This window comes from Nothoprocta perdicaria, unplaced genomic scaffold (genome assembly GCF_003342845.1).
Source record: "Nothoprocta perdicaria isolate Ctin4 unplaced genomic scaffold, notPer1 scaffold_60, whole genome shotgun sequence".
Lineage (NCBI taxonomy): Eukaryota > Metazoa > Chordata > Aves > Tinamiformes > Tinamidae > Nothoprocta > Nothoprocta perdicaria.
Window position 1 is genome coordinate 1012590 of NW_020455866.1, and position 25615 is coordinate 1038204.

Sequence of the window (25615 nt, forward strand, 5' to 3'; positions counted from 1 at the left end):
CTGTAAATACCAGTATATTCACAGCAGAACTGCAAGAATTGCCAATATTAAAATCATTTTTAGTTTTAACAAAATTCTGTGTTTTTTTTCTGTCTGCCTTTCAAGCTTTTAATGCATCTCAACACTTAAATCTTGTTATATATGACTAAGAAGATTGTCTTGCAGTCTTTTGTCAACATTGTTCTTTCCTGGTAATTTGTCTATCAAAGCTTTTGTATTATTACGATTTTCTTTCCTTCGTTAACATCATTTTCTTTCCTTCATTTAACTTGCAAAGTTAATGTAGTGATATGTACCTGTGCATGACTGCACAAGGAGCAAGCCATTCCCCAACACACTTGGGAAATAAATTTTGTTGCAATTACTGATTTTCTTTATCAATTTTTAAAAGCTCCTCTGTAAGAGACATGATTTTTGTGCTTATTTCAGTTACACACTGGGATCCTGTGCATGTTGCATAGAAGTAATGCAGCTGGTCGTGTGGCCTAAGAGTGAATGGGACTGGAAATATTTGCTCTCTAAGGAAACATGCTTGCATGGTTGCAGCTCTCGCTCCTTAGGTCTCCGATTCAGCTCCCTGTTCAGCTGTGAACTACTGGGCACCAGCCAGTGCCTCTAACAAGACTGCTCAAATATTGTTTGTGTCTTGGCAAAAAGCACTGCTCCATTTCTGTGTACAGCAATCCAAGAAGGAGCTGGACACCCGAGGAAGTCTGCAGGTCTTAATTCCCTTGAGGCCCTCAACCCTTAATCCGCCAAAAGGCAGCGTGGTGTTATCCGCACTGCAGCCATGCAACGCGGTACATGTCGTCGTGACGGCTGCCCGAGGCCGAGTAGGAATCCTTCCCTGCTCTTGGCAGCGTTATCCACATGCTGCTTCGTTTCCAGGGCTGCAGCAGCTCCCACAACGTGCTCTGGGCAGCCACGCCGAATTTTAACTATGGCCRAAGGACTTTCTAGGGCAAATAGTGACTAAATCAATACCGTGGAAAAAGAAAATGTCATGCTTGTAAAGCATGGAAAGTGCTTTCACCCTAATTCTGGCAGTGGCCAGAAGGAAATAGGAGAGCCATTGTGCTGTCAGAGCAGCTCTCACACTGACAGGAGAGAGCAGAGCACACTCCTATCTTTCTCAAGCCATGTTTTGCAGAGGACAAGCTGGGAAAAAAACATCTTTCTCTAATTGTTTTAGATACTGTTAAAAAACAAGAAATATTCAATGTCAAGCAAAAATAAAACATAATACCAAAGGCCCCAAAAAGCAGGATTCCTAGGGCATCTCTTTACAAGTCTTTCTATAAAGATACCTCCAGGTTATTTTATGACAATAATTCAAGCTTTCAAGAACGTTGATCTCTTAGCTTGTGACACCAATGTCCTTGCCCCTAACAGGCAACCACAAGTCTGCTTTCTGTATGTTCAGCAGCCTTCCTGGGAACTGCAGCTCCAAGTGCCTTCTGGATAAAGGCCTAAGGCTCTGCTGTAGTGCACAAAGCCACAAGGTCCCACGTGTGCCCACCACCCAGATGGCTGGAACACGGTGCAGTTTGGTGCTGTGGGCAACTGGCTGGAGAAGCCCTCCTCGAAGGACAACTACACAGCTGTGACTGGTGCTTGGAACTGAGCATCCCGTTAAATGCTTTGTTGGATGAGGGTCTAAATGAACCACTTTGTCTGGCAGTTTTAGAGCAGGGGATGCTTCCTTAACCATTCTAATTTCTCAAAGGATTCTATTCACTGAGGAGTGAATCCACTGGGTATTTCATGGGACATGAATAAATGCTCTTATAAATGTCATTGACAGGAAGATGGAAGTGATTGGCACATTTCTGATAAGTATATCTGAAATTATCTGAATGGGTATCAGATTTTTTTTCTGCAAACCTTAGATTATGCTTTACTTGACACTAATATGTTTAACTATTAACAGGCATCAAGTTGATGTCACTTTTCTCTCCAGAGGTTTTTTGAGTGTTCAGAGCAGGTTTATGCTGAAGTATCAAAGGAAGCACCTGTTACTCCAAGTGTCCATGACAACCTCAGTTTACTGAACACGGTCTTGATCTTGGCTTCTGCCAATGGTTTGTGCAAAACTGTCTTTTGGGTGGATTATCTAGTGTTCCATCATTAAGATCTCCCCTCCTTCCAAAGCTTCATTAGTAGCTCATCCGCTAACAGAAATCTAATCCTGTATTTATGTATTACTCAAGAATCGCTCAAGTACTATGACCTTGAACACCACCTAACAGCTTTCAAAGGCTAAATGGCAATTTCATAAGAATCTTGAAGATCAAGGGATGTCCTGATTTCAGTAATGYCAAGGATTAATTTGGTCCAGTCTATTAATTATAATGCTTTCGGMCACCATTATATTTTAAGACGTTTTCACATGCTAGCAGCAACCTTTATCTTCCTCTGTAGCTGCACATTCAGGAGTAGCAGGGATCTGTGTGTGTCAGGATGGTTTCTGGAGCAGTCCCATATACATATGGTTTATAAATGTGGTCAGTGGCTACAGTATTGCACTAGGATTCTAGAAAGCTAGTTTTAGTCTGGGATCTGACACTGGCCTACCAAACATCTTTCTGTTTTTCCTCGTTACAAGCAGGGATTATAGTAACTGTTAAGAGTGAATGCAAAGCGTTATATAATGGTTGAGTATTGGTATAGCCATTTCTAGACATACTCCTCAGTCTACGATAGCATTCTGTAGCTATTATTGGAATATGCACTGATAGTAAAGGTAAATCTTAAGGGTATTTATTGTATCAGATTAAGTAACTACAAATGAATATGGAAGTAAATTGTTTTGGTCAGTATGTGCAGAAAGAAAAGCTTTTTCTGTCCCAAATAATTATATGTACTCTTATACTCTCATGCTAAGAATTTTATAAATTTATCTATATATCTAGTTTTATTGTTAATTGTCTGGATGACATTTTCATTTGTAAAAGATAATGTTTTCAGGATCTGCCTGTGCTGCAGCACATAGTTTTGGAGCTTTTCTATATTGTACTTGGATATATCGTAGAATTTATAAAAGAGCTTCGTTTGTTTCCACCTGCCAAGACACAGTGAGGTCATGGCACTATTCCAATATCAAACACATTTCCTGGTAGAAAACTCACTTTCTCACTTTCCATAAACTGAAAGGGATTGTGTATGTTAGAGTCGAGGCTGAAGTCATGTGAGAGACAAGAAGCAGTCTCAGCAGTATTGAGCATATCATATTTGTCTAGTGATAAAGGCTCYGTGTTTAGAAGAAATACTAATGGAAAGAAAACATCCTAGAGAAACCTAATGGGTGGATGATAAAGCAAATTTGCTGGTCACTAGCCAGTCATCTCAGTTAGATGTTCACTAAGAACTGGAAAAGTGAAGTGTGCTAACAAGGTGTATTTTTTTCAGCTTACAAGGAAAAGATGAAGGAGCTGTCCATGCTCTCTCTGATCTGCTCTTGTTTTTACCCTGAACCTCGCAACATGAACATCTATAAGTATGATGGTGAGTAACTTCCATTGGAAATCACCTTTCATGTCAGATAATGTGCTCATCCTGGGAAATGACTCAGTTCACTCTCCCGGTATCTAATGTTAGTCTACTTATATTTTGCTGATTTAACAGTTATTTGCTGGTTTTGACTATTAGTTTCTATTGACTGAGTATTACTCCTGTTGCTAGATATTTGTTGCTGATGCCTACTAACTAAACTGCTGTAGCAAGCCCTCTAATGCTGACCTGTACTTTTCTTAGTACCCAGGGAAATGCATTCCATTTGAGATCTTCACAGCTAATGTAATGCTTGAAGAAAACAAGAAAATATAAAAGCATGCTTAAAGCATTAACCAGTTTAGTCATTTATTTCAGAGGGTTGGAATGACACAGAGCCCCAGTAAATTTCCAAAACTACTGTAATTTTTTATCTTTAGAAGATAAAAGTAAACTATAACAGATCAAATGGAATGTTCCTCTCCCGAGGACTGTTTTCAGCCCATAATCTGCCATTTCATTTAAACTGGCAAAGGCAAAGATGCTAAATATTTTGTGTGCACCTCTGATCCTAAACTACTATCTGTGCTGCTTCTCTCCTCGATATCAGTGCAGTATGAAAGAGCTTACCATTTCTCACCTTCCTATGCAGACATGGAAGTTAAACAGATCAACAAACGTGCCTCCGGCCAGGCCTTTGAGCTGATCCTAAAGCCACCATCTCCGGTCTCAGAAGCACCACGAACTTTAGCCTCTCCAAAGAAGAAAGAACTCTCTCTTGAGGAGATCCAGAAAAAGCTGGAAGCTGCAGAGGAGAGGAGAAAGGTATGTTTTCTTACAAGAATATTCAGAATTATGCCCAAATTCATGTATGCAATAACAGCCAAGTTTCATAACTGTTGGTATGTTTTGCATTACCTGTTTTTTTTCCRTCATTTTGCTAGCAAACTTTATTTGTTTTAATGTTTTGGGGTATGGGTCATAAAATAGAAATAGCTTTCTATTTTTCTACTTTTTTTCTCTATAGCTTCGATTTGTATAGAAGCCCAAGGGAATTCCAATACACAGGCTTACTCTGTGTATAAGGTTGTAATGAGACCATATATAATAGTTGCTGAAAATCATTGCAATCTTCAGGTATCTAAGAGAGGCATATGCAATCAAAAAGCCACTGTTCAGGCTACCAGATATAGAAACATTGTGGTGTCTATGGAAATTAATCAGAATGTATASGCAGCTATAATGTCTGCTTTGTGCAAGATGCAGAGTCATCCCTGAATGCAGAGTGCTCCAGCCCGTGCTCCTGAAGGATGCAAACATAGCACAGCTGCTAAGAAAGCACTGCTAGTAGCACTCTGAATAGTCCTGGATGTTGACCTTGTAGGATTAGCTACAGAACAAGTATTTTCTTGTGATATCAAAGACATCTTACTTTGAACTCCTGTTAAACATTCTCTGGGACAGATTTATATTTGTTCTTAGTCAGAACTAGCTCAGACTGCATTTTTGTTTTGTTTGCTTGCCTTTTTGGCTTCTTTACTTTTACTTTTTTTTTYCCTCTGAAAATAAAAGACCAAATGGTAGCTCACATAGGTCAGAGGATGACAGGAGAAGCTAACAGGAAGCTCACATTGGCAGTCTGATTTTTTAAATCTCAAATTGGTGCTCTTCTGCATGGGGCAGCTTTTTATACTGTGTTGCACCATTTGCGGGRAAGTCATGGCTGGCTACAAAGGCCACAAAAACACTCCAGTCCTGATAATCCTTTGTGCAAGGTAACCCATTTCCTTGTGCTATGGCATAAGGGTAGAGCAGGGAGGGCCTTGCTGTAACAATCAGCTCACATTATTCTGTGGCAAATCTGTCTCAGCAGTTAAAAATGAAGTTTGCAGAATCTTTTCCAGACATGGGCAAAAATGTCTAGAAATGTTCAGGTACATCAGCCATACCACAGATACCACAAGAAGCAACTCCTGGCATGAAAAAAAAAGTTCTCTGTTCTTCTCTCACTCCTGTCGTGCCAGATCAATGGGTCACTTCGGAGAGCATCAATGGAGTAATGCATTGATCCACTGTTTCTGGACTACTGACACTTAACCAAATGCCTGACCTTTTATTTTTAATTTTCAGTGGAACCTCACTGTTCTGAAACTCACTCATTTGAACTTAGCTGAATACTGAAGCAATGATGAAGCAGCTATTCCTGCTGCCTTAGTATTGCAAGAATTAATGTTTTTAATTTATAAACATTAATAATATTGCTTCTTTCAGTTTTACTTCTTTATGTCTTAGTACAAGGATTTTATCATATATGAAAATAATATGCATTTCCTCTAGTACCTATCCAGCAAAATGGACATTCACATGTCCAAATGATGATATACTCCAAGGACTCTAAATCAGTGAAATGCCTCTGTCCTGAAGACAWATACTTAAATAAAGAAATGGAGACAGAAGAAATGGAAGCAATTAAGAAACCCAATATTATGCATATACTTAGTAGAAAATATGAACTGTATGTCCCAGAAATTTCATTTCTTTTATTTTCATTGATTACTGTTTGTTTTTCTCCTAAAGGAAAAATCRTTAATGGTAATCAGTGATAACAACACAGCCATTTCCTTCCCTTCATACRAAAGAATACATAATTAACTGAATTATTTTGATAGACAAGACCCTCCACATCATCACTGCAGCAGAAATTGTTAGGAAAGGAACAGAAATAAAGCAGAAATCTCATTACATAACCCATAAAATCCCTGGTGTTCTTATATCTCAAAGATTGCCTTGGAATTTGAGTCTGAAAGGCTGTAGTTCAGAGAAAGTTAAAAAAAAAAAGAAAACAGAGGAAGAGAAATCCACAAGAGGATATACTAAATAGTCCCCCCACTCTTCCCTGGGAACACACAATAGGTGGAAGGTAAAATAGAAGTCTATAAAGGCCTAAATGGTAATGCAAAGAAAAGGAACAATCATATTATGGCTCGCACAATCCAGACAGGGAGAAACACTCGATGAAATAACCTGAGACCAAGTTCAAAACACAGAGATGAGTTAATCAAAGTGTTGGATTTGCTGCCACAAGATGTTTAGAGGATAATACCATATTAGCTATCTGAAAATAGAATTGCAAAATTCATGGAGCACTGCCTTGTAGAAAATGACAAAATGGATGCAATTTCTGGCTCAGAAAACATATAACCTGATGACAGCTGGAAATGACAAAGAAATATGAACAGAAAGACCAGGCTGAACTTCAGCTACACTTTCCCCAGGCATCTTCCACTTTCTGCTGCYAGACAAACCAAGCATATTTTTTTTCTGAGATCTAGCATGGATGGCAGTTGYTATCACACTTTCCCGTCTGTGCACCATAGCTCTCAGGCATATCCAGTCTAAATCATGTTCCTCCASTATATATCTAATTAAAATCAAGTATAACGAATGGATGAGAATTGTCATTTTTGAAAAAGTACTAATTGATTTCACACTGCTTAAAAATTAGACTCTGTTAATTAGACAGTATTCATTAATAAATTTTCAAATCCCTGTGAGAAAATCTACATCAATCCATGCACTTTAGCAGTCTCCTATTAATGCTATTTCCTGTTTATCGTTCAATACTTCTTCATACACGTATACAGTCCTCCTTCAATTTGTCCTCCAAGTTTGTTCATTTTACCTCACTTAACAGTCCTTCTTAGTGACCTCTTTCTCTCAGATCAATCTGGATTCATGGGAGTTTATTTTTTTTTCTTTTGCACCACATAGCAAGACCCATTTTGTCTAGTTATAGATTCATTCTTTCCATTTATAGAATCCTCTTTAGAGTATGCCATTATTATCCCATCATTTTTTAGGAGTGTGTTTATTCCTCAAAGAACATTTAGCATTTCTCAATTTCTACCCACTGGCCCTGAATATTTAGCTATTACATTGGATTCACAGACTTCAAAAGCCCTACATTGAATTATATATCTTTATTGCCTTTATTCAACTTATTACCATGAAAATGAAACTCTAGAGGGATGCCTATTTCTACTAGTTTTTGGATTATAGGAGAGAAACTATATGTAATTAAATCCTCTTAGCTGCTTTGTATGTGTATGAAATTTAATCAGGCTAGTCCCTAGCGCTTAGCACCACCCAGAATGCCAAAGAATAGCCATATTTTTTAATTTTCATGCTGCTGGTTCTACGCTTACAGCAGTATGTGGTTTTAATGCCATTATTATATTTCTGTGAGATGCTCCCACTCTGCCACCCAGCCTGGGCAAGTTCACTTGGCTACYTGGGGCTCTCAGCTCAGCACCAAACTTGCTGACCCACCACAGCATTAAATGGCATCCATCAGAATTCATACTAAAAATTTTATTTTAAAAATTAACCTTTAAGCAGTATATGCCAATGCTTCATGGAGGAAGATCCCGTGGAAGAGACCTTTGTGCTTTAAAATGAAATAATTCTGGATCCAGAGCTTAGAAAATAATGAAAGTTTAAACATTTGTTCTCAAGGCAAAGCCTCCAAGACAATTCAGTCAAGCAGCTGGCTGTGCATGAAGCATTGGCATATACTGGGCACAAAATATTCCCTTCCTCAAATGAGTGAGAAGCTATGTTCTTCCATGTTATTCCTACTTCCCTCTTTCATTTCCTTTCAAGTTTGTGAGTGAGAAAGCCAAGCTGGGAGGAGAGACACCATCCAAGGCATTTGCCTCCTTTTTTGCCTACCTATTATTTGGCTGTGGATGTGTGGAGACAAAGTACAAAAGCAGAAAATGAAGTGCAACTGCTTTATGAAAAGATTCCAGCAATACTTGTGGAGTCAGCATTAAAACCGAAGTGTTTTTGTCCCATTTTCATTTACCTCATAGTGTTGCCTATAGTTCTTTGTCTCTAATTTGGTAATGGCTGCCCAAAACTGCAAGCCACTTGGCAATTTCTCATGCAAAACAAAAAATAAGGGGACATAACTGTCCCCTTATCACCTGCCAGGAGAGGCTCCCATGTTATGTTATGTTATGTTATGTTATGTTATGTTATGTTATGTTATGTTATGTTATGTTATACAATAAGTATATCTATTATATATCAATTATATACTATAAAAATAGTGCACTCCAGCGAGGAACAGAGATTCAAAGAGCTTGTCCAATGAGGGAGATCCGACTTGACACTATTCCTTTACCTATGTTTTTTTTTCGTGGCAGGGAGGGGACGGGGGTGGAGGAAGGGGTGAGCCGGAATATATTGTTTCCTCTGAAAATGTCACTGCTTCAAGTCATCATTTCTTTCTGATTAATACTTAGGCTTTAACTTGGCATTTACATYACAGTAGAAGGCTTTAATCCTGTCTATGCACAGTCTGATCCATTAATAGTATCTTTTAAATATAAAATACACTGAGGCATATCAGATTTAATGCAGCTTCCACTGAATGTCTTAATCTAAAAAAATCCAGTGAGTGAATGAATATCGTGTTTTGAAAGTAGAGTTCTCATAACTGGATAGTCTACCTCATACATCCTAATATCTAAAATAGTMAGGTGAATGCATTCAAGCAGAAAATCGCTAGTTTAAAAGCAATTACCTGAGCCCACTTTCTGGCTGTAAGAATAATTGGTTCATTTTATCTCTGCATAAATGTGTTCAATATTTGAGTGTACAAGTTAAAAAGATAAATGTGAGAAAATAAAAGTACCTGGTCCTCAGACAAGTAGATTTTTCTTCCTGTAAGCACTACTTAAAAAGTAAATATTGCAAGTCCAAAGCCAATTTCTGCAGTTAATTTTGCTCCTAAAGTGAGTGCTTAGCTCTCTCCGTCTATATCTGATCAACTATTCAGATTTTCTTTAGAAGCAGGCATCTCTGCCGACCTCAGTTGTGGGGCATATAGTACTTCAGAAATATGAGATGAAGGCCATAAGATGTTTGCCTGTATTAGCCATCTTTGTGCTGCATTATTACATTTCTGGGAGCAAAAGTATCTCTATCATGAATGCTTTACAACATTTTCATTCCTCAGCATTGAGCATTGGAGACCGCAACTGTAACTGCATTATTAAGCCCTTAAGAAGTCAGTGAGTTATTCCTCACTTGTTTTCTCTCTTCTCTCTTTTCCTCCTTATTAGTGCTTTTATCTTTCATACTGTTTCCAGCTTTTTTACTCATTTTCTCAGAGTTATAAATTTATTTTAGAGGAAAATTAATAGCTATATGAGAAGCATTTATCATGGGCCAATTGCAAGTGTACTGGAAATGGACGATCAGGGATTGGGGAATATGATTTCTAGCAATTTGTACATCACAATGTTGAGAATAAACTTGATAACAAATATTTTTTTCCCTCTGCTGGAATCCCATGTCAAGACCATGGCCATCCAAACACGGTGGCTAAATGCCAGCACAAGCAACAAAGCAAGGGGCTATTACACTAAGAATCAGGGGTCATTCATTTTAGCTCTTTCTGGATGGGTAGTAGACTTTGAACAGACAGGGTGGTCATGTTCTTTTGCCAAATGTGTTTGAAATGGATAATCATTGCACAATTCAGAACAAAAACATGTCAATTCTATTCCAGAAATGTCAGGAGGGGACTGCAAAAATGATCTGAGCACAAGGGAAATGGGCAGACACAGCCGGTGTACACTGGCATTCAAGGAGTTTACAGTATGAATTTAAATGAAACTCTGCCCTGGGGATTTGGTTTCTTTTTTTTTTTTTTTCTTTTTTTTCTTTCTTTCTCTCTCTCTCTCTATTTTGCACCAGACCTGGGGTGCCTTGAACATTTTAACTGAGCAAAAAGAACATATTTCAAGGCATATCATAAAAGAAAATCATGTTAGGAGTGCACAGTGAATTCCTGAGGCCTGGTTTAGCTTTCATTCAGACCTTACTAGTGCCAATGCAATTTACATTCTGTAAATACAGAACTAGAGGATGAGATTTTTCTTCATTAGTGGCCCAATTAGTTCTGAATGTGGTGTCTCCAAAGGTAGCCTCTAGAACTGTGTGTATTAAGATATGGGACTTTGATTTTTCACCATTTTCTTAGATTTATGCTAATAAAAACTAGTCCAAAAGACAAAGCATCTAAAAGGAAGAAAAGAAATCCTGAGAAATGGATAAATATCCCAAAGTCGCAATGACTTTTTGATATCTCCCATTGCAAACCAATTCACCTTTCCAAGATGTTACTTATAGGCACAGTGCAAACCTTATCTTTGGTTCTGGATATGTTCTGTAAAGGCATATTATTTCAACTCGGAAATGCTTTATTTTCTAACAGATATATTTATATATTAAATGTCATGAGATGCTAGACTTTCAAAATAAGAAGTCATTCCCCAAAACCTTCATGGGAAACGACATTACAATTAACATCTTTCTATTCAAACTCATATCAGGAAAGGAAATACTTCTTTAAATTATCAAAATTTCTTTGGAATCATTTAAGCAAAGAGTCCCCAAAAGTCATACCAGCAAACAAATTCTAATGATGGTAATTTTTTTTGAAAGTGGATGTAGCATTGCCATTATATAGTAAATAAAAAATAAAATGCTAAATTGTGGGAAGAACTTCCCACAATAAGCACAGGTCAAGTTAAGCCACTCTTGTTGCTTAAAAAGTATTAAAATGGCTGAAGGTATTCATTTTTTTTTTGATTTTTATGTTGTACACAAAGTGTTTAAAAGCTACTTTTTTCCTTTTTGAGGAAGGCCAATCCTTAAAAAAACATTAAAGGCTAAATAATTGGAAGCAAATATTTGCTCAAAAATAACTCATTTATTATCAGTAACTATAGTAATAATTATTTAAAAATTTACTATAAACTATTGTTAGTTTTATTTAATTTGGAGACGTATAATGGTTATTATTTTTGAATCAGCCTATAAAATTCCTTCTTTGCTGAGCYGTCTTTGGCTTTGTCTTCTTTTCCTCCCTTTCCCTTTCAGCAAAGCTCTCCCTCCTCTTGGCTGATCTGATCTGGGGGCTTTCTGTTCTCACTTGCCTGCACCCTTTGGCCTGCACAACATTTATTTTGCATGAGACCAGGCACTGAGAAATACTTGCTACTCGGCATGTTCCTGCTCAGCAGTGGGAGGCAAAACAAGAAGGAGGCCTTGTTAGGTACAGAGCAAACTAGGKGGTCATTCCCATCTGTAAGTGCTCTAGAGATCCCACATAAATGTTGCTTTGAGCCCTTAACTGGAGCCAAACCAGAGATGAGAGCAAATACAGTAAATGGCCAATATTTGCAAAAGCAACTTTCCCTTCTGATTTCAAGCAAGCCATTATAGACTTTTAAAGCAACATATATTTTTCTTGAGTGTCTTGCAGCAAGATATTCTGCCTGGCTTTTGCAGGCTTTTCTAGAATCTGATTAACCTGCCTTGTCAGTACGTTTGGTTTTATATACATCTTGCTTCTATTAAAATGTTTTTCTTCTCCCCATAGTTGGGTTTCACTCATGCAAAGGAATTGCAGGCTTTTTAATGCATCTGAAACCACCCAAATAGAAATTAATAAGATCTTATTAATAAGATTAATAAGATAACAGATCGTAATTATTGGTTAAACCCCCTAATTCAGGCCTTGAATTAATTTTTTACAGATAACAATGGCAACAATGTGTTGTGATCTGCACTGAAATATCCACACAGCTTCCCAGAGCCTTATTCCATTCCTCATTTTCTGTTTTGTTTCTAATACTCCCTTTAATTTATTTTATCCAAAAGCATAACATGGTGTTTATCACTTCCAAATAACCCTCCTGAAATATATTATCTTTTTGACTAGATTTGCTTAGAGGATGGGCCCAACACTACAAGCTCTTTKGCTTCTCTCTGAGAATTAGTGGTTTCATGTTAGTAACTTGCTTTAAAATAAGTAGCAAAGCTTATAATTCTGAATAATGCATTTAGAATGAAGAATAGCACAGTGTTGTGCATAAGCTGCATTTAATTCCTACATCCTGTTTTCATCTTCCCTGCAAAACATAAGCTTTTAAGTAAGAATTGTGGGATTTGGGTATTTTTTATAGAACAAAATCCTTTTCTTCTTCCCCCTTTGTTATCAGTGAAGTGGAGCCAAACAAATAAAATGGAAAGAAAACACTGTCTGAACAGCTCATGTTTAGCTGTTTAGCTCGTGTTTAGCTATAAGGGTAGGCGTCAAAGCCTCTAATGACTATTCAATCACGTACTTTCAAGAGAAATTCAACCAAGGCAAAATGCACCTCCATTTCTGACACCTCCTTTTTACCACCGTGCATAGCTTCAGCCCTCAGGCCCTTATCACTTCCCACAAAAGTGCTCATGGCTAGTGGAGCAAGCAGGCAAGGAAAGGCAATGGCACACGACAGTGTTGCTTGCTAGGAGACGCGCTCCAGACACTTCGCTGCCTTTGTGACTGAAACTAATCCTGTTTATATACAGAAGTGATTTATACGAGCAATGAATGTAACAACAGAAAAGCAAACTTTGTACGGTGTCCAAAATGCCCTTTGGGAGATTTTTGCTCCACGTACGTGTTTTGTGAGACACTCCTTTCAGCCACGTGTCTTGCTGTTTCCAGTCCCAGGAGGCCCAGGTGCTGAAACATCTGGCAGAGAAGAGAGAACACGAGCGAGAAGTGCTTCAAAAGGCCTTGGAGGAGAACAATAACTTCAGCAAAATGGCAGAGGAAAAGCTGATACTGAAAATGGAACAGATCAAAGAAAACCGTGAAGCTAATTTAGCTGCTCTTATTGAACGTCTCCAAGAAAAGGTACCTGTACCATTATTCCTCACAATATGCTAGAGAGGAAAGTCTAATCAATAGTTTTAGGAGACAGCATGGGGTAGCTCTTTTCTAAGTTGATAAAGCTGAGGGATTTTACAAGTCAGAGCCCCTGACTTGTAAACACAACTCACTTCTGAAAGAGACTGAACTTTCCTATATCCATATTACCAACACTGCTGCTCCCTGCTCCTCTTCTTGATCTTGGTCTGGGGTTTTTGTGCCAGTTGAGATCCATGTCCTTATTCCTGCTGACTTTCAAAGGCAAAGGTCCAGTGTTAAAAGGGAAAGGAAAGCCAAAGAAGTGTTGATTTTCTAGCTTATAGGAAGGCACTGTGAACAGATTAAAGGTCACTTGTGTTTAGAATTTGGCTTTTAAGAAAGGTCAGTGACGAAATCAGACAATTGTAATGTTGGTTTAGTTCTTGGCTTTTCAGAGGGGAAAGATGAAAAAAGAGAGGGGAGAAAAAGATTTCTTATGTATCAAAAGCCTTTTTTATACATCTTCTGTAAGTCATGTAACTCAAAGAGAGTAAATCTCTAAAAGAGATTTGGTAGAGCTAAAAAGAGATTTGGTTTCCCGTTGGCAAASAGGTAAATCCCAAACACCACAGTGCAGGACTGAATGTGTTCTTCCCAAAGCAGCCCTTTCAACCAAGAAAAGGAAAACTGTAGTTAAAGATATAGTAGTGATTTTAATTGGTTCTTCARGAATGATTACTTGGTCTTGTTAAAAATGAACTGTCTAATATGCTAGCAAAGAGGCATAGTCAGAAAATCTCTCACAGTGGTTTTCAGTGAAAAARGGTTTCATTTTGAGAACCTTCCAGCAATCGCCCATTCTTCTTCAGTGGGTACAAATGTATTCTTTCAGAGGGGTGGAAAGAACAAGAGTTTTCACAAAGATGATGTTACTAGTGAATATGAACACTAGATAGTTATTCTGCTGGAGGACTGTGGCCAAATTAGTTGGCAATATTTTCATTAGTTTTATTTGCAGGCTCATAACCCAAAGCTTATGGAAACAAAGGAAAAAAGCAGTTAGTCATCCTTGAGGTACTAAAACAAAATGGGAAGGACAGCTGGAGCATCTCTGTGTACTAGAGAGCATCTCTTGTGTACTAGATTAGGGCCGCCATTAAGGCCATTAAACCCTTTTTCCTCCGAAATGTGACAGTAAATCTTTGAATGAAATCCAAAGAATGTTTCTGAGTAAACATGACAATAACATCTTTGGAATTTTTGTATAGACCAGAAATTAATCATTGTGTGACTGCTATTTGCACAAACAAAAAAAGTCAACTCGGCATATGCAGCTGAACAGAAGAGCTTAGCACTGAAGTTTGCTAGCAGCTCACTTACTGCCTCAGAGCTGGAGGAGGTACCAAGAGAACAACTATCATTCAGTCTAAGGAGATAYTTGAGACACACATTGACTCAACTGGGTGAAACTAAACTCTGCTAAATAACTGATAAAAACTACAGATAACATAGTAACTATCATGTCTTCTGCATGTAGTGTGCAAGTAAGGAATTCAAGCCCATATATCCTTCTCTATATTTGATTTGTTGGTAACATTTGGGAAGTTGAAAAGTGGCCATATGGCACATTTTATGCAGCAAACACCAGCACTCAGTGTAGACCCTTAAAAGGAAATTCTTTTAGGTGCTGAGAATSAGATGTAAGGCCTATATCAGATATAAGACTGTGCCTTGGAAGTTTTATACAGATTTGAAGAGCACAATCTTAAAGGGGTTGTAATCAGAGACATCCCTGGGAATACAGAATGAGAAAGACGTTTGATTTTTGCCTTCTTGATGTTTTCCAGGAGAGGCATGCTGCAGAGGTCCGTAGAAACAAGGAGCTCCAGGTGGAATTGTCTGGCTGAGAACAGCAATGGTGGATGTGACCCATCCCCACCATTAGTAAACTCCCCCTGCCTATATTATTATGGATCATGAGATATCAGTATGAGAAATGTATGACATGGTTTAAAAAAAAAAATCAAGAACTCAATAAAAACTTTAAAAAGGAAACAAAAAAAAACAAAAACAATGCGTCTCTTTGCAGAATGATTTGCTTGATGTTTAAAAAACTTGGATCTTATTTTGTAAATACTTACATTTTTGTTAAAAAATACAAGTATTGCATTATGCAAGTTATTTCATAATCTTACATGTCCTGTAACAGGCTTCTGATGTTGTCTATTCCCACTCAGTTGACTTAGCTGGGTCGGTTCATTTGGAGCACCTCTTGTCTATCTCCATTCCCTGCGACTCTCATTCCAACCCACCAACGAGGTCAGTAGTTGTTCTATGGTGCTAGAGACCAGCCATTGCCTAATAACCTAGAGCGCTTTGCCATCAATGAGCTTTGTTAAAGAAGTAGCTAGGTGACAGGAATTGTGACTTCCCAGCCAGGTGCCCAAAACAAAGGGCTCTTAAAAAGCAGTTTCTGCAAATGCAATTTGCCCTACAGGTTTCTGTAGGGAGTTGTCTAATGGAGGTTAAATCACCACTTGCGATACTTGTTGCTTCTGCCTTTTGAGATGAGAGGCAGCGAAAACTGCTTTGCATCAGATGTGAAAGCCAGCGATAAGTCAGTTTAAGGCAAATTCAAGAGGAACATTGTCACCATCAAGCTATGACAAATTCTATATGATACAAATGCTAATTGTAAAGTGAGCTTAATACACCACTTGAAAATTTATTGATGGAGCAAATAATAGCATCAAGTGGCTTTATCTGTAGATGCCATGATCTATGATACTCATCTGATGCTACCATATTGCGTGTGTAATGGTACAAAAGGCTAATGAATATTTCACCTGGAACCCATGAGCCAGTTAAGTTTTTTTGACACTGCTGACTTCCATTCAACATGACTCTTCAATGTTAGTCACCCCTACCTAGTGACAGACATGTAGAGCTAAGAGGGCTGAAGCAGTAGGAATGACTAGACAGGGTGCTTGTGCCAAGTACGGTATCACCAACCCAACACATCACCCCCAAAATAGCTGCAGTTTTGAAGTTGTCCCTACCCCCCTGGAGGTTGCTGCCTGCATATTCTACTCTTCATTAGTGCTATTTTCCTGTATGTCATTGTGAGCAAGCTGTGATTAATAAAGAATTGGGGTTCTGTGAACTGAAAAAGGGCTTGTCTCTTCTCTTGCTCCATTACTTGTCTGGCATGTGGCCATTTGAGGAGGAAACCTCCTGTAATCCTGAAACGATGRAAATGAGACTTAATGCAAGACCTATTAATATGTCAAGCCTATTTCTATGCTAATACAGGACTGACCCCACAATGTTTTTCCAGTACTTAGACTTAGCTTATTTTTAACATTGCCATATAATCACAGAATCATAGAATATTTAAGGTTGGAAGGGACCTCTAGAGATCATCTAGTCCAACCTTCCCGCTCAAGCAGGCACACCTAGAGCACAGGGCACAGGGCGATGTCCAGGCGAGTTTTGAAGACCTCCAGAGAAGGAGACTCCACAACCTCCCTGGGCAGCCTGTTCCACTGCTCTGTCTCCCTCACARTAAAGAAGTTCTTCCTCACCTGGAGATGGAACTTCCTGTGTTTCAACTTGTGCCCATTTCCTCTTGTCCTGTCACTGGCCACCACTGAGAAGAGCTTGGCCCCTTCCTCCCTACATTTTCCATTCATGAACTTATACGTGTTAATCAGATCCCCTCTCAGCCTTCTCTTCTCCAAGCTGAACAGGCCCAACTCACTCAGTCTCCCCTCATACGAGAGATGTTCCAGTCCCTTAATCATCTTAGTTGCCCTCCACTGGACCCTCTCTAGGAGCTGCACGTCCCTCTTATACTGGGGAGCYCAGAACTGCACACAGTACTCCAGGTGAGGCCTCACGAGAGCTGAGTAGAGGGGCAGAATCACCTCCCTTGACCTGCTGGCAACATTCCTCCAAATGCAGGCCAGGATCCCATTGGCCTTCTTGGCCACAAGGACACACTGCTGACTCATGGTTAACTTGGTGTCAGCCAGGACTCCCAAGTCCATCTCCGTGGAGCTGCTTTCCAGTAGGTCGACCCCTAATCTGTCCTGGTGCCTGGGGTTATTCCTCCCCAGGAGCAGGAGCCTGCACTTGTCCTTTTTGAACCTCATGAGGTTCCTCTCTGCCCAATTCTCCAGCCTGTCCAGGTCCCTCTAAATGGCAGCACAACCTTCTGGTGTGTCGGCCACTCCACCCAGCTTGGTAATCTAAGCCTATGTATGTTAAAAATATTATCTCTAGCAAGGARGTGACATATATTAAACAAGAACTAGTCATACACACACTCTTTAATTTTGATGTAACACTGGAATTCAAAAAAAAAAAGGAATTTGGGTAAAGAAAAGTTAGGAATATGACCATGGGCACAAACATTATAGCTGCAGCAAGATCGTGGCTGTTAATATACTAATTTGTAGGGTAAAAGATTCATTTATGGGATTTATTAAAAAACATGCAATAGCTMTGGAAGCTGCTGAGATGCAGCACTGAGATATAAAATTGGATCCGATCCTGTTTAAAACTAGAGAGGTGATCCATAATTATCTCAAGGATTCTTTTTCTGATTTATTGAAAGTTGAGTCACTTGTTATTTCAGAGACATAGACCAAAAGCTCCAGATCTGCATTAGGCAGTTTCCGATCCATGCAACCTATTCCAGTTTAAAAGCAAGTTATGTCACTGGAAGGCTTGTCCTGTATGCAAAGCTACAGGGTGGTTGTGCAATGAGCTCTGAACCATATAACAAGAGGAGTAATCTCTAACTGTTATGAAAAGTTGAGTTTACTGTTGTTCTGACAAAACTGCCTCAGCAAACCTGACAGAGGAAGTCAAATRGCAGACTTTGGATTTGGATGTTACCAGCTCTTTCAATTTTGTAGCTTGGTTAAAGCCACAGTAATAAAAAAAAAAAAATGTAAATCAATCTTACATTTCAATCCGAGAGCATATTGGCTTTGGGTTCCTTTCTCCACTTGGATGCAGCCCTGTGCCACGTGCTCTAGGTGACYCTGYGTGAGCAGGGGGGTTGGACTAGATGACCTCTGAGGTCCCTTCCAACCTTAAGCCTTCTGTGATTCTATGATTTTATGACAATCCACTTAGTTCTCCCCTGCCTCCTTACTTAGCAAGGTCTGGCTATGATGCAAGCTCAGTCCCACTAGCCTGGCTGGCCACGTCTGCTGACCAGCCAAGGGCAAACYCCAGTGCTGAGCCCCAGCTGGGGGGCAGCCCAGCTTGCCTCCTTATGCTCAAGGCTCACATGCTGAGCATGTCGACATGCAATGTGTCTTTTAGGATGATCCCTGGCATTTGCTGTGCCCAGACCAGGGCTGTTTGACTGGTGTCAAGTACTGCTTGGTTGGTGTTAAAACCAGCCTAGAGGGACTGAAGAATAACAGCTCAGTGTGGGTTGGTTGCAGGACATGCTTCCTCCTGTTTTATTTACCTATGTATTGTAACAGACTGTGGGCTTAGAGTTCATTTTGTTAAGGTATAGTTATATTCCAAAAGTTGTTTTTCAAATCCATCTGCATAGTTAACATATGTTAGCACAAAGATGATCTGCAAAATGGCATTTTTCTTATATTATTCCAGCCCTTAGCACTGACTTCCCAGTTGCCAGCTTTGCATATCTGTGCAACTGATCTGTCATGCAGAGATTTAAAATAAAGATCTCTTTGCAAAGTTAAGTAATATCCCAAACATCCATTTAAATATATATTATAAAGTAACACATGGAAGATCTTAATTATTGTTTTTTCAAAAGCAAGTGTTCAGTGTTTTGAGGGAAAAAACAGAGTACTTCTTCTTTGATTAATTGAATCAGGTCTCAGACATATCCGCTGAGGTTTGAATGACCAAAGGTGCAGTGCAGAGCAGCTACCATGAGTGGAGTGGAATGGATCTGAGAGCACCTGTGTGACATTGAGCAGACACCTCCTCATCTCACAGGGATGTGTGATTCCTCAGCTGCAGGCTAGGGCTGAGCACCAAGAAAAGTGTTTCTGACCCATGGTCTCAGCATGTCGCACAATGACCTCCAATCTTTTCCTCCTGACAGTTAATCCATTGGCCATGTCAAGGCTGCTATGGGAACATGGGCTGAACAAACAGACAGGAACATTTCTGATCTATCACAATTTGTGTGGTCAAACTGAAGCCACAATATTCATGCTCAGCCAAATATTCCAAAGCCAAGAAGCTTTGGAGCTAGGATTTCAGCCTATCATTGGTCCAAATCTTTTATTTATTTTTCTTTTCTTTATCATCACATTTAATGATTTTTTGAATGTTTCGAACAAAATCCAAGCCTTTCCATAGCCATCTCTGTGCTTCTTTAGTGGTGTACAACAACATGCCACACACTTGTTCATAACCTAGAAGAGATTTATTACGAGCACTTGAAACCATGTAGAGAAGAGAAATATTTATTCCTCTTCCTCCAGAACTGAGGGATCTGACTTAAAACATGCCCTTCAGGCAGCAAGAACTCTTTCCATGCCATCTTTTTTTTTTTTTTTTCTTTTTCAAATCCCATTATATCTAATCAAATACTCTCATTAGGTTTTTGGTGGAGAGAAAAAAAGAACATTACAAAGATAGAAGCAGGATCTGCTTCCTTTTTGCATCACATCCCCCATTCCAAGCATCTTTCAGCTGTAAAAGAAAGCAGAACTCCACACAGCAGAAGAGGTATTGCAAAGCAATAAGAGAATTTTAGATACGCTCCCTGATGTCTGAGGGCTGGCTGCTGCAGTGATGTTAGTGCAAGAGTGCCATGCAGTGGTCAGTCTTAATATTAACAGCACGATTTCTAAAACCCCTAGGGACTGTATTGCTAGGATCTGTCTCAGAAGACTACCCATTTAAGCTGCTGTATGGCTATGCTAGGTCCTTATATAATGTAGATGGTGGGTCTGAAATCTGAAGACTTCAGTTTAATATGAGTGACAAGATCATGAGTAGCTATAAAACTGAAAGGAGCTGATTTTCTTTGTATGTGTGGAACAAGGAGTGGCCAGAATTGCATACATCATAGCACCATAATCAGAAATTCTGCTTTAATGCAGCCTCAGACATGACTTGAAAGCAACAGACAATTCCTAGCAGCCAGTTCAGGAGACAGACCAAGGAGGTGATAAAAGCAGCTTTGGGAATATAGGGAACAGTGATAAAAGCTGGCATCAAAACCCTCTACTATATCGGGGGCTAAATGAACTATGAAACAATCCTCAAATTTAGAACTAGGCTTCACCTGCTAGTAGAAGAGAGAGGATGGTCATGCATCCTTCAAAACCACTGAACTCTTCCCTCAAAAACTCTTCCCCTGTGGCACATGCTCTGGGTGTCCCTGCTTGAGCAGGAAGGTTGGACTAGATGATCTCTAGAGGTCCCTTCCAACCTTGAGCATTCTGTGATTCTGTGAAATAGGGGGGATTATGGGGAGAATACAGTAGATGAAAGATCCACCCTACATAAATAAATGTAAACAGCAGCTCTGTGAACAGCAGAAATAAGAATCTCCTGTGGATGTCCTGTGGATTAGAGAGTTCTCCATCTCACTGCAAAATGCCTCTGCTTTGGATATTTGTAACTTACTCCAGGCTTTTACTCTCAGAGCATCTAAACTTGGATCATCCTGTGGGAGCATTAATGGAGCTCCTTGTTCCTTTTCAAATGTCTAGCTCCCAAAAGCTGTTTAGGGAAGCATTCACCCCTGCAATGCAATGCCAACCTGCCTTTCTTGGGTACCAGTAAATAGCTGGTGCAAAAAGTCTATCTACTGAAACAGACTGTCAGACGGTTTCCAGCTCCCCGGAGTTCCCCATGCACAACTGCTTGTGACCAGAAGAGGGCAAGCTCTGATTATTTAACATGCTACTGTGACTGATAAATTACATTTGGAAAAGCGTATTAGCCTGTGCACTATACTGGAACCCTGCTTTAGAATCTCATGAAGAATGATATTCCATCATTTGTCCTAAAATCTGGATTTGCATTTATATAGCATGAAAGATATTACCCTTTCCTTGGGCAAATTTCATTACTTTGGCTACATTTCCTTATGAATACAGCACTGGGGAAACATTATATAAAGTGAAGGGCAATGTAGTCATTAAGAATAAATGGGTATAAATTAGCTGTTCCATTAGGCTGGAATTTAGGAGCTGGTTGTGAGCCACCAGTGAACCTGAACCAGCTCTTCAGAATGGAGAGGAATGGAAACAGGAATACCAATCTGCTTTTCAGTTGGATTAGGAGCAAGCTGGGGAAGGACAACATACCTAGTTGCTCATAGTAGAAAAACAGATTCAACAGTTGGGAACTGCCTTGCTGCCCTGTGTTTCTATGCTCCCCTCTTTGCAAACATTGAAAAAAACATTGGTGCCTGGAGTTTGGGAGTCAGCTTTAGGCAGCTCTCAAGTAACAATAAACAGGTTACCCAGATGGCAGGTTATCCTTGCTGTAGACATTAGCTCAGACATGGCAGCAGATAAATGCTGAAATGATGATAAATGCCTTCTGCCTTGGGGACAGGTCAGGTGGCAGCACAGCTGCTCACCCACACAACACAGCCAGAGCTGGGCTAACAATTCTGCTAGACTCTAGATGTGCCTTGAAGAGACAGCTCAGGTTTTAGTGTGCCCAGTTCCTAGAACCCTAGCAATAGTGGAGGGAGATGGTCTCCACCCAACAAGGTCTGGGGGCAGGGAGAACACAGTCACCCAGGAGCTAGGAGGAGAGGAGTTGGCTGTCCCCTGGAAAATGTGGCAGCAGCACTGGAGCTGAGGGAGGAAGGATAAGGGCAAAATCATGGGCACTGCTTCTGCTTTGGTCTTCCCAGTGTTGTTGGGAATGTCCTATGGGAACATACAGGCCCAGTCTTCTCACTTCTATGCAGAAGACCATAAAGAAGACCTGGGAGCTCCTTGCACTATGGAGCGATGTGAGTAGCTCTTTGGCATGAACATCATGTGGATGTGTGTCCTTTCAATTCCCAGTTCATGCCAAATGATCAGGATTTTGCATTATCCAGGTGTCCTGGTTAAGGACACCTGAGCTAATGGCTTTGCTCTCTTAGTTCAGCATTAAAGCTGAAATAGAAATTATTTCAGTTAGTATAGAAATTATACTAACAAAGATTTTTTAGGAGTGTAATTTTATCCCCTTTATAAATAAACAGAAATAGTTATCAATAATCAAATGCTTGGGCTAGTTAGAAACTGTTATCATTCTTCTCTGAAAGGTTTTATTATAACTGCTACAGGTAGGAACACATGCCCATCATCTCTGTAGTTTTGTTATGTCATGTTAGCAAGTCAGGCTGGATTACTTAACATACAAATGATAATGATTCCTCGTCATTATTCCCTATGGTTTTCAGGGTTATCTTAGATTGCCAATCTCTCCATGTCAAGGCAACAGGCAACAATTTTTCTCTTTAGATGATATGCAGTTGTGGAGGACCAGGAGGACCAGGAGGATATGGCATTGAAAGACTCACCTCCTATCATTCTTAACATTCTTACTCATTTACAAGCAGTTGCTAAAACAGACTTCCTCTCTCAATGCTCTGGAACACCTCCAGTTTTACAATGTCCCTTAGCCAGTGCTAGCTGCTGCTGTGCATGACGGGGAGCCACTTGCGTGCACCAACAGTGAAGAGTAGGAGAGTTTACTAGAGACGTGGTCTGCTTGCACAACTTGGTATCCATGCCAAGACAGGTTTCATGTTCCTACATATAGCAAGCAGCCTTGGCTATAGAAACTCCTTTACGTCGCCCCAGGCACCAGCTGGCTCTTGCAGCACCTATGCACAGACATATTCAAACAGCCCTACACTCCCTGGCCCAGGCTCAGAGCTGGCTGAACGCAAAAGACCTGAAAACAGTCTCTCCCCRCCAGAGTATCTCCACAATGGGAATCTCAGGATGCGCCAGGGTGAGCCCTTGGCTGTGACAGGGTCACAGCTGGCTCAGTGCAAGTGACTTGCAGAGTGAACAGAGCTGGCTCAGCTGTGCAGGAGCCATGGCAGAGACAGCGTTTTCTCCCACATCAGACATCCGCTTCTTTTCCCCAGAGCAGCCTACAGGGTATCCCCCTGGCCAAGGCTTCCTGACACGGTTTACGGAACTAGGTTCATGGAATCAGGTTCGTGGTTCTCCTGCGGTTCTCTCTGTCCTTTTGCAGCCACACTGGCTGCTTCTGTCTTTCCCTATTGAAGCCACAGTATTCCTTAGTTTTGCTTTGAGGCTCAAAGCAGATTTGATTCCCTCTCTTCTGCAGGAGTCTGTGGGCAAGCCCAGCTGGTTGCCCCTCTGCTGAGGCTGAAGCTGTCTTTCTCCCTTGTGCTGCACTCCTGCCCTGTGACTTTTGTGAAAGAGATTTAGGGAGATTACGGTGCACTCAAGACTTCTGAGCCTGTCCTGGTCAGGTCTGAGCAGGGCTCCCCAAAGTACTGCTGACTTTTAAAGGTCTTTATGAACTCATTCTGCATTCTTCTGCTTTCTTTTGCTTGAGTTAAGCAACTCAAGTACCTAACTAATTGTTGCTGCAGAAAGGTGATGTTCTAGACAAGAGCTTTATTTTCCTCCAAACTAACAACCCCAGGTCTCTGAATCCTATTTACCCACCCTGAACTACCCACCACTCAGACACCGTGGCAGAGTCATCCCTCAAAAGTATGATTTGCTTATCTGTTATCAAATTATTCTGCTTATCCCAGTTTAAACACCTCAGTGCTTGGGACTAGTTTAACAGAAATGTTTTTACAATATTACAAAACAGATGTGCAATTATGCAGATGTACAGATGTGCAAGTATGCAGATGTGCCTTACAGGCCTACACAATTCAACTGCATTTCTTGGCAATCACCAACCAAACTTTTAAACATGAGGTATCCTAGGCCAGCAGCTTCCACACAGAAACCCTGCTAGCTGGTACAGGCCACCTAAGGACACTATTTCTTCTCTATGAGCAAGGATCATTGACACCAGTTATAGGGCAAGCTGGAGTTTTTTTCCTAGGTTTTAACTCTGGGAAAATAACTCCTTTTTTAATTGAACTAATCCAATATGTGGAAAGAACATTACAGAGGATAGATTTTCCTACTCACCCAGAGAAACTAGAAGACTTATTTTCCTGGAGAAACTATTTTTCTCAGCCTGGAGGGCACTTCCATGCTGTAAGTCCACCTGCTTTCTCATTGTCCTATAACACAGGTTAGTAACCAAGTACTATTTTACCTTTTGCTCATTGTTCAAGTAAAGTGAGAAAGGCAAGGGGTTTCTAAAGCAAAGGTAATTGCTTCCCAGTGGAATAAAGAGAACTGGTATACCTTATATGTCTCCTTCTTTTCACTATATTTCAAACTATTTCTGAATGTGGTTAGAGTCTGTACAAAACCAAGAGGTCAGCCGAATATTTCAGCTTGTCAAAGAGCTCCATGCATATATTTYAGCTTTTAAGTCCTGAACCCATCATACCTGATGAGCAGCAACTGAATGACATACAAATTTGGAGTGACTGACCACATGACTGATTAGAAAAGGAAACACATCTTGCTTTGAAGCAGTCTATTGATTTCTGCTGAATATTGTTATCAATCTTTCCCTCCCTCCAGTGGAAATTAAATGCAGATTTCTGATACTGAAACCTGGAACGGTTATCCCCATAAGTTAAATCTTTCTTGGTTTGTGCAATATGGGAAAACACATTCTTTCTCCTTGTTCTGCCCCATGATCTATTCATTATTTTGGTGAGAACAATGGTTTATTTATCACTACTAGCAAGCAATAGCTGAGTGAAAGCACAAAGAAAAGGCTTTTACACTGTGTGGATCTCCCTACAAAATTTCTTAAAATATGCTTTCGCATCTTTACATCACCATGAAGACAGTATTCTTCAAAAGACCTCCTTGCTGTATTTACAGTGGTCTTAGAAGAATGCAAACAGTAACAAAATACAAAATAATCTCCATTATAGATGTTCAGACAAGGGCTGGCTGAAAATGCAGCTGCAAGTGGCTAGAGCAGCTGCAATTTTATTGAGCTGGTGGTCTTAGAGAAAGAAAGAATTTGAGATATTGAAATGCCTAGAGGAGATTTGGAACAACTCCACATGTTTCTCAGAAATAGGTAAGACTTTCAAGTCTTACTATCCTAAGGACTGTTTTAAGAAAATATCTGCAGAGGAAGGTAAATCATAGCAGCTAAAGCAACAGACTTTACCAAGAAAAAGGCAATGGCTATGTGGGTGACCCTATAAATATTCATGGAATTCACTGCATTGCATGAGGTAGCTTCTACACAGACAAAAGT

General features: G+C 39.9%; 1 protein-coding gene across 1 annotated transcript; it reads left to right on the plus strand.

The window, feature by feature from the left end:
• The first annotated feature begins 3413 nt into the window (after positions 1-3413).
• On the plus strand, positions 3414-16260 carry STMN2 (stathmin 2). Its single transcript, XM_026049652.1, has 4 exons — positions 3414-3504; positions 4142-4314; positions 13067-13258; positions 15100-16260. Exons 1-4 carry the CDS (start codon positions 3423-3425, stop codon positions 15157-15159), a joined length of 507 nt encoding a protein of 168 aa, XP_025905437.1. The 5' UTR covers positions 3414-3422; the 3' UTR covers positions 15160-16260.
• The last annotated feature ends 9355 nt before the right edge of the window (positions 16261-25615 follow it).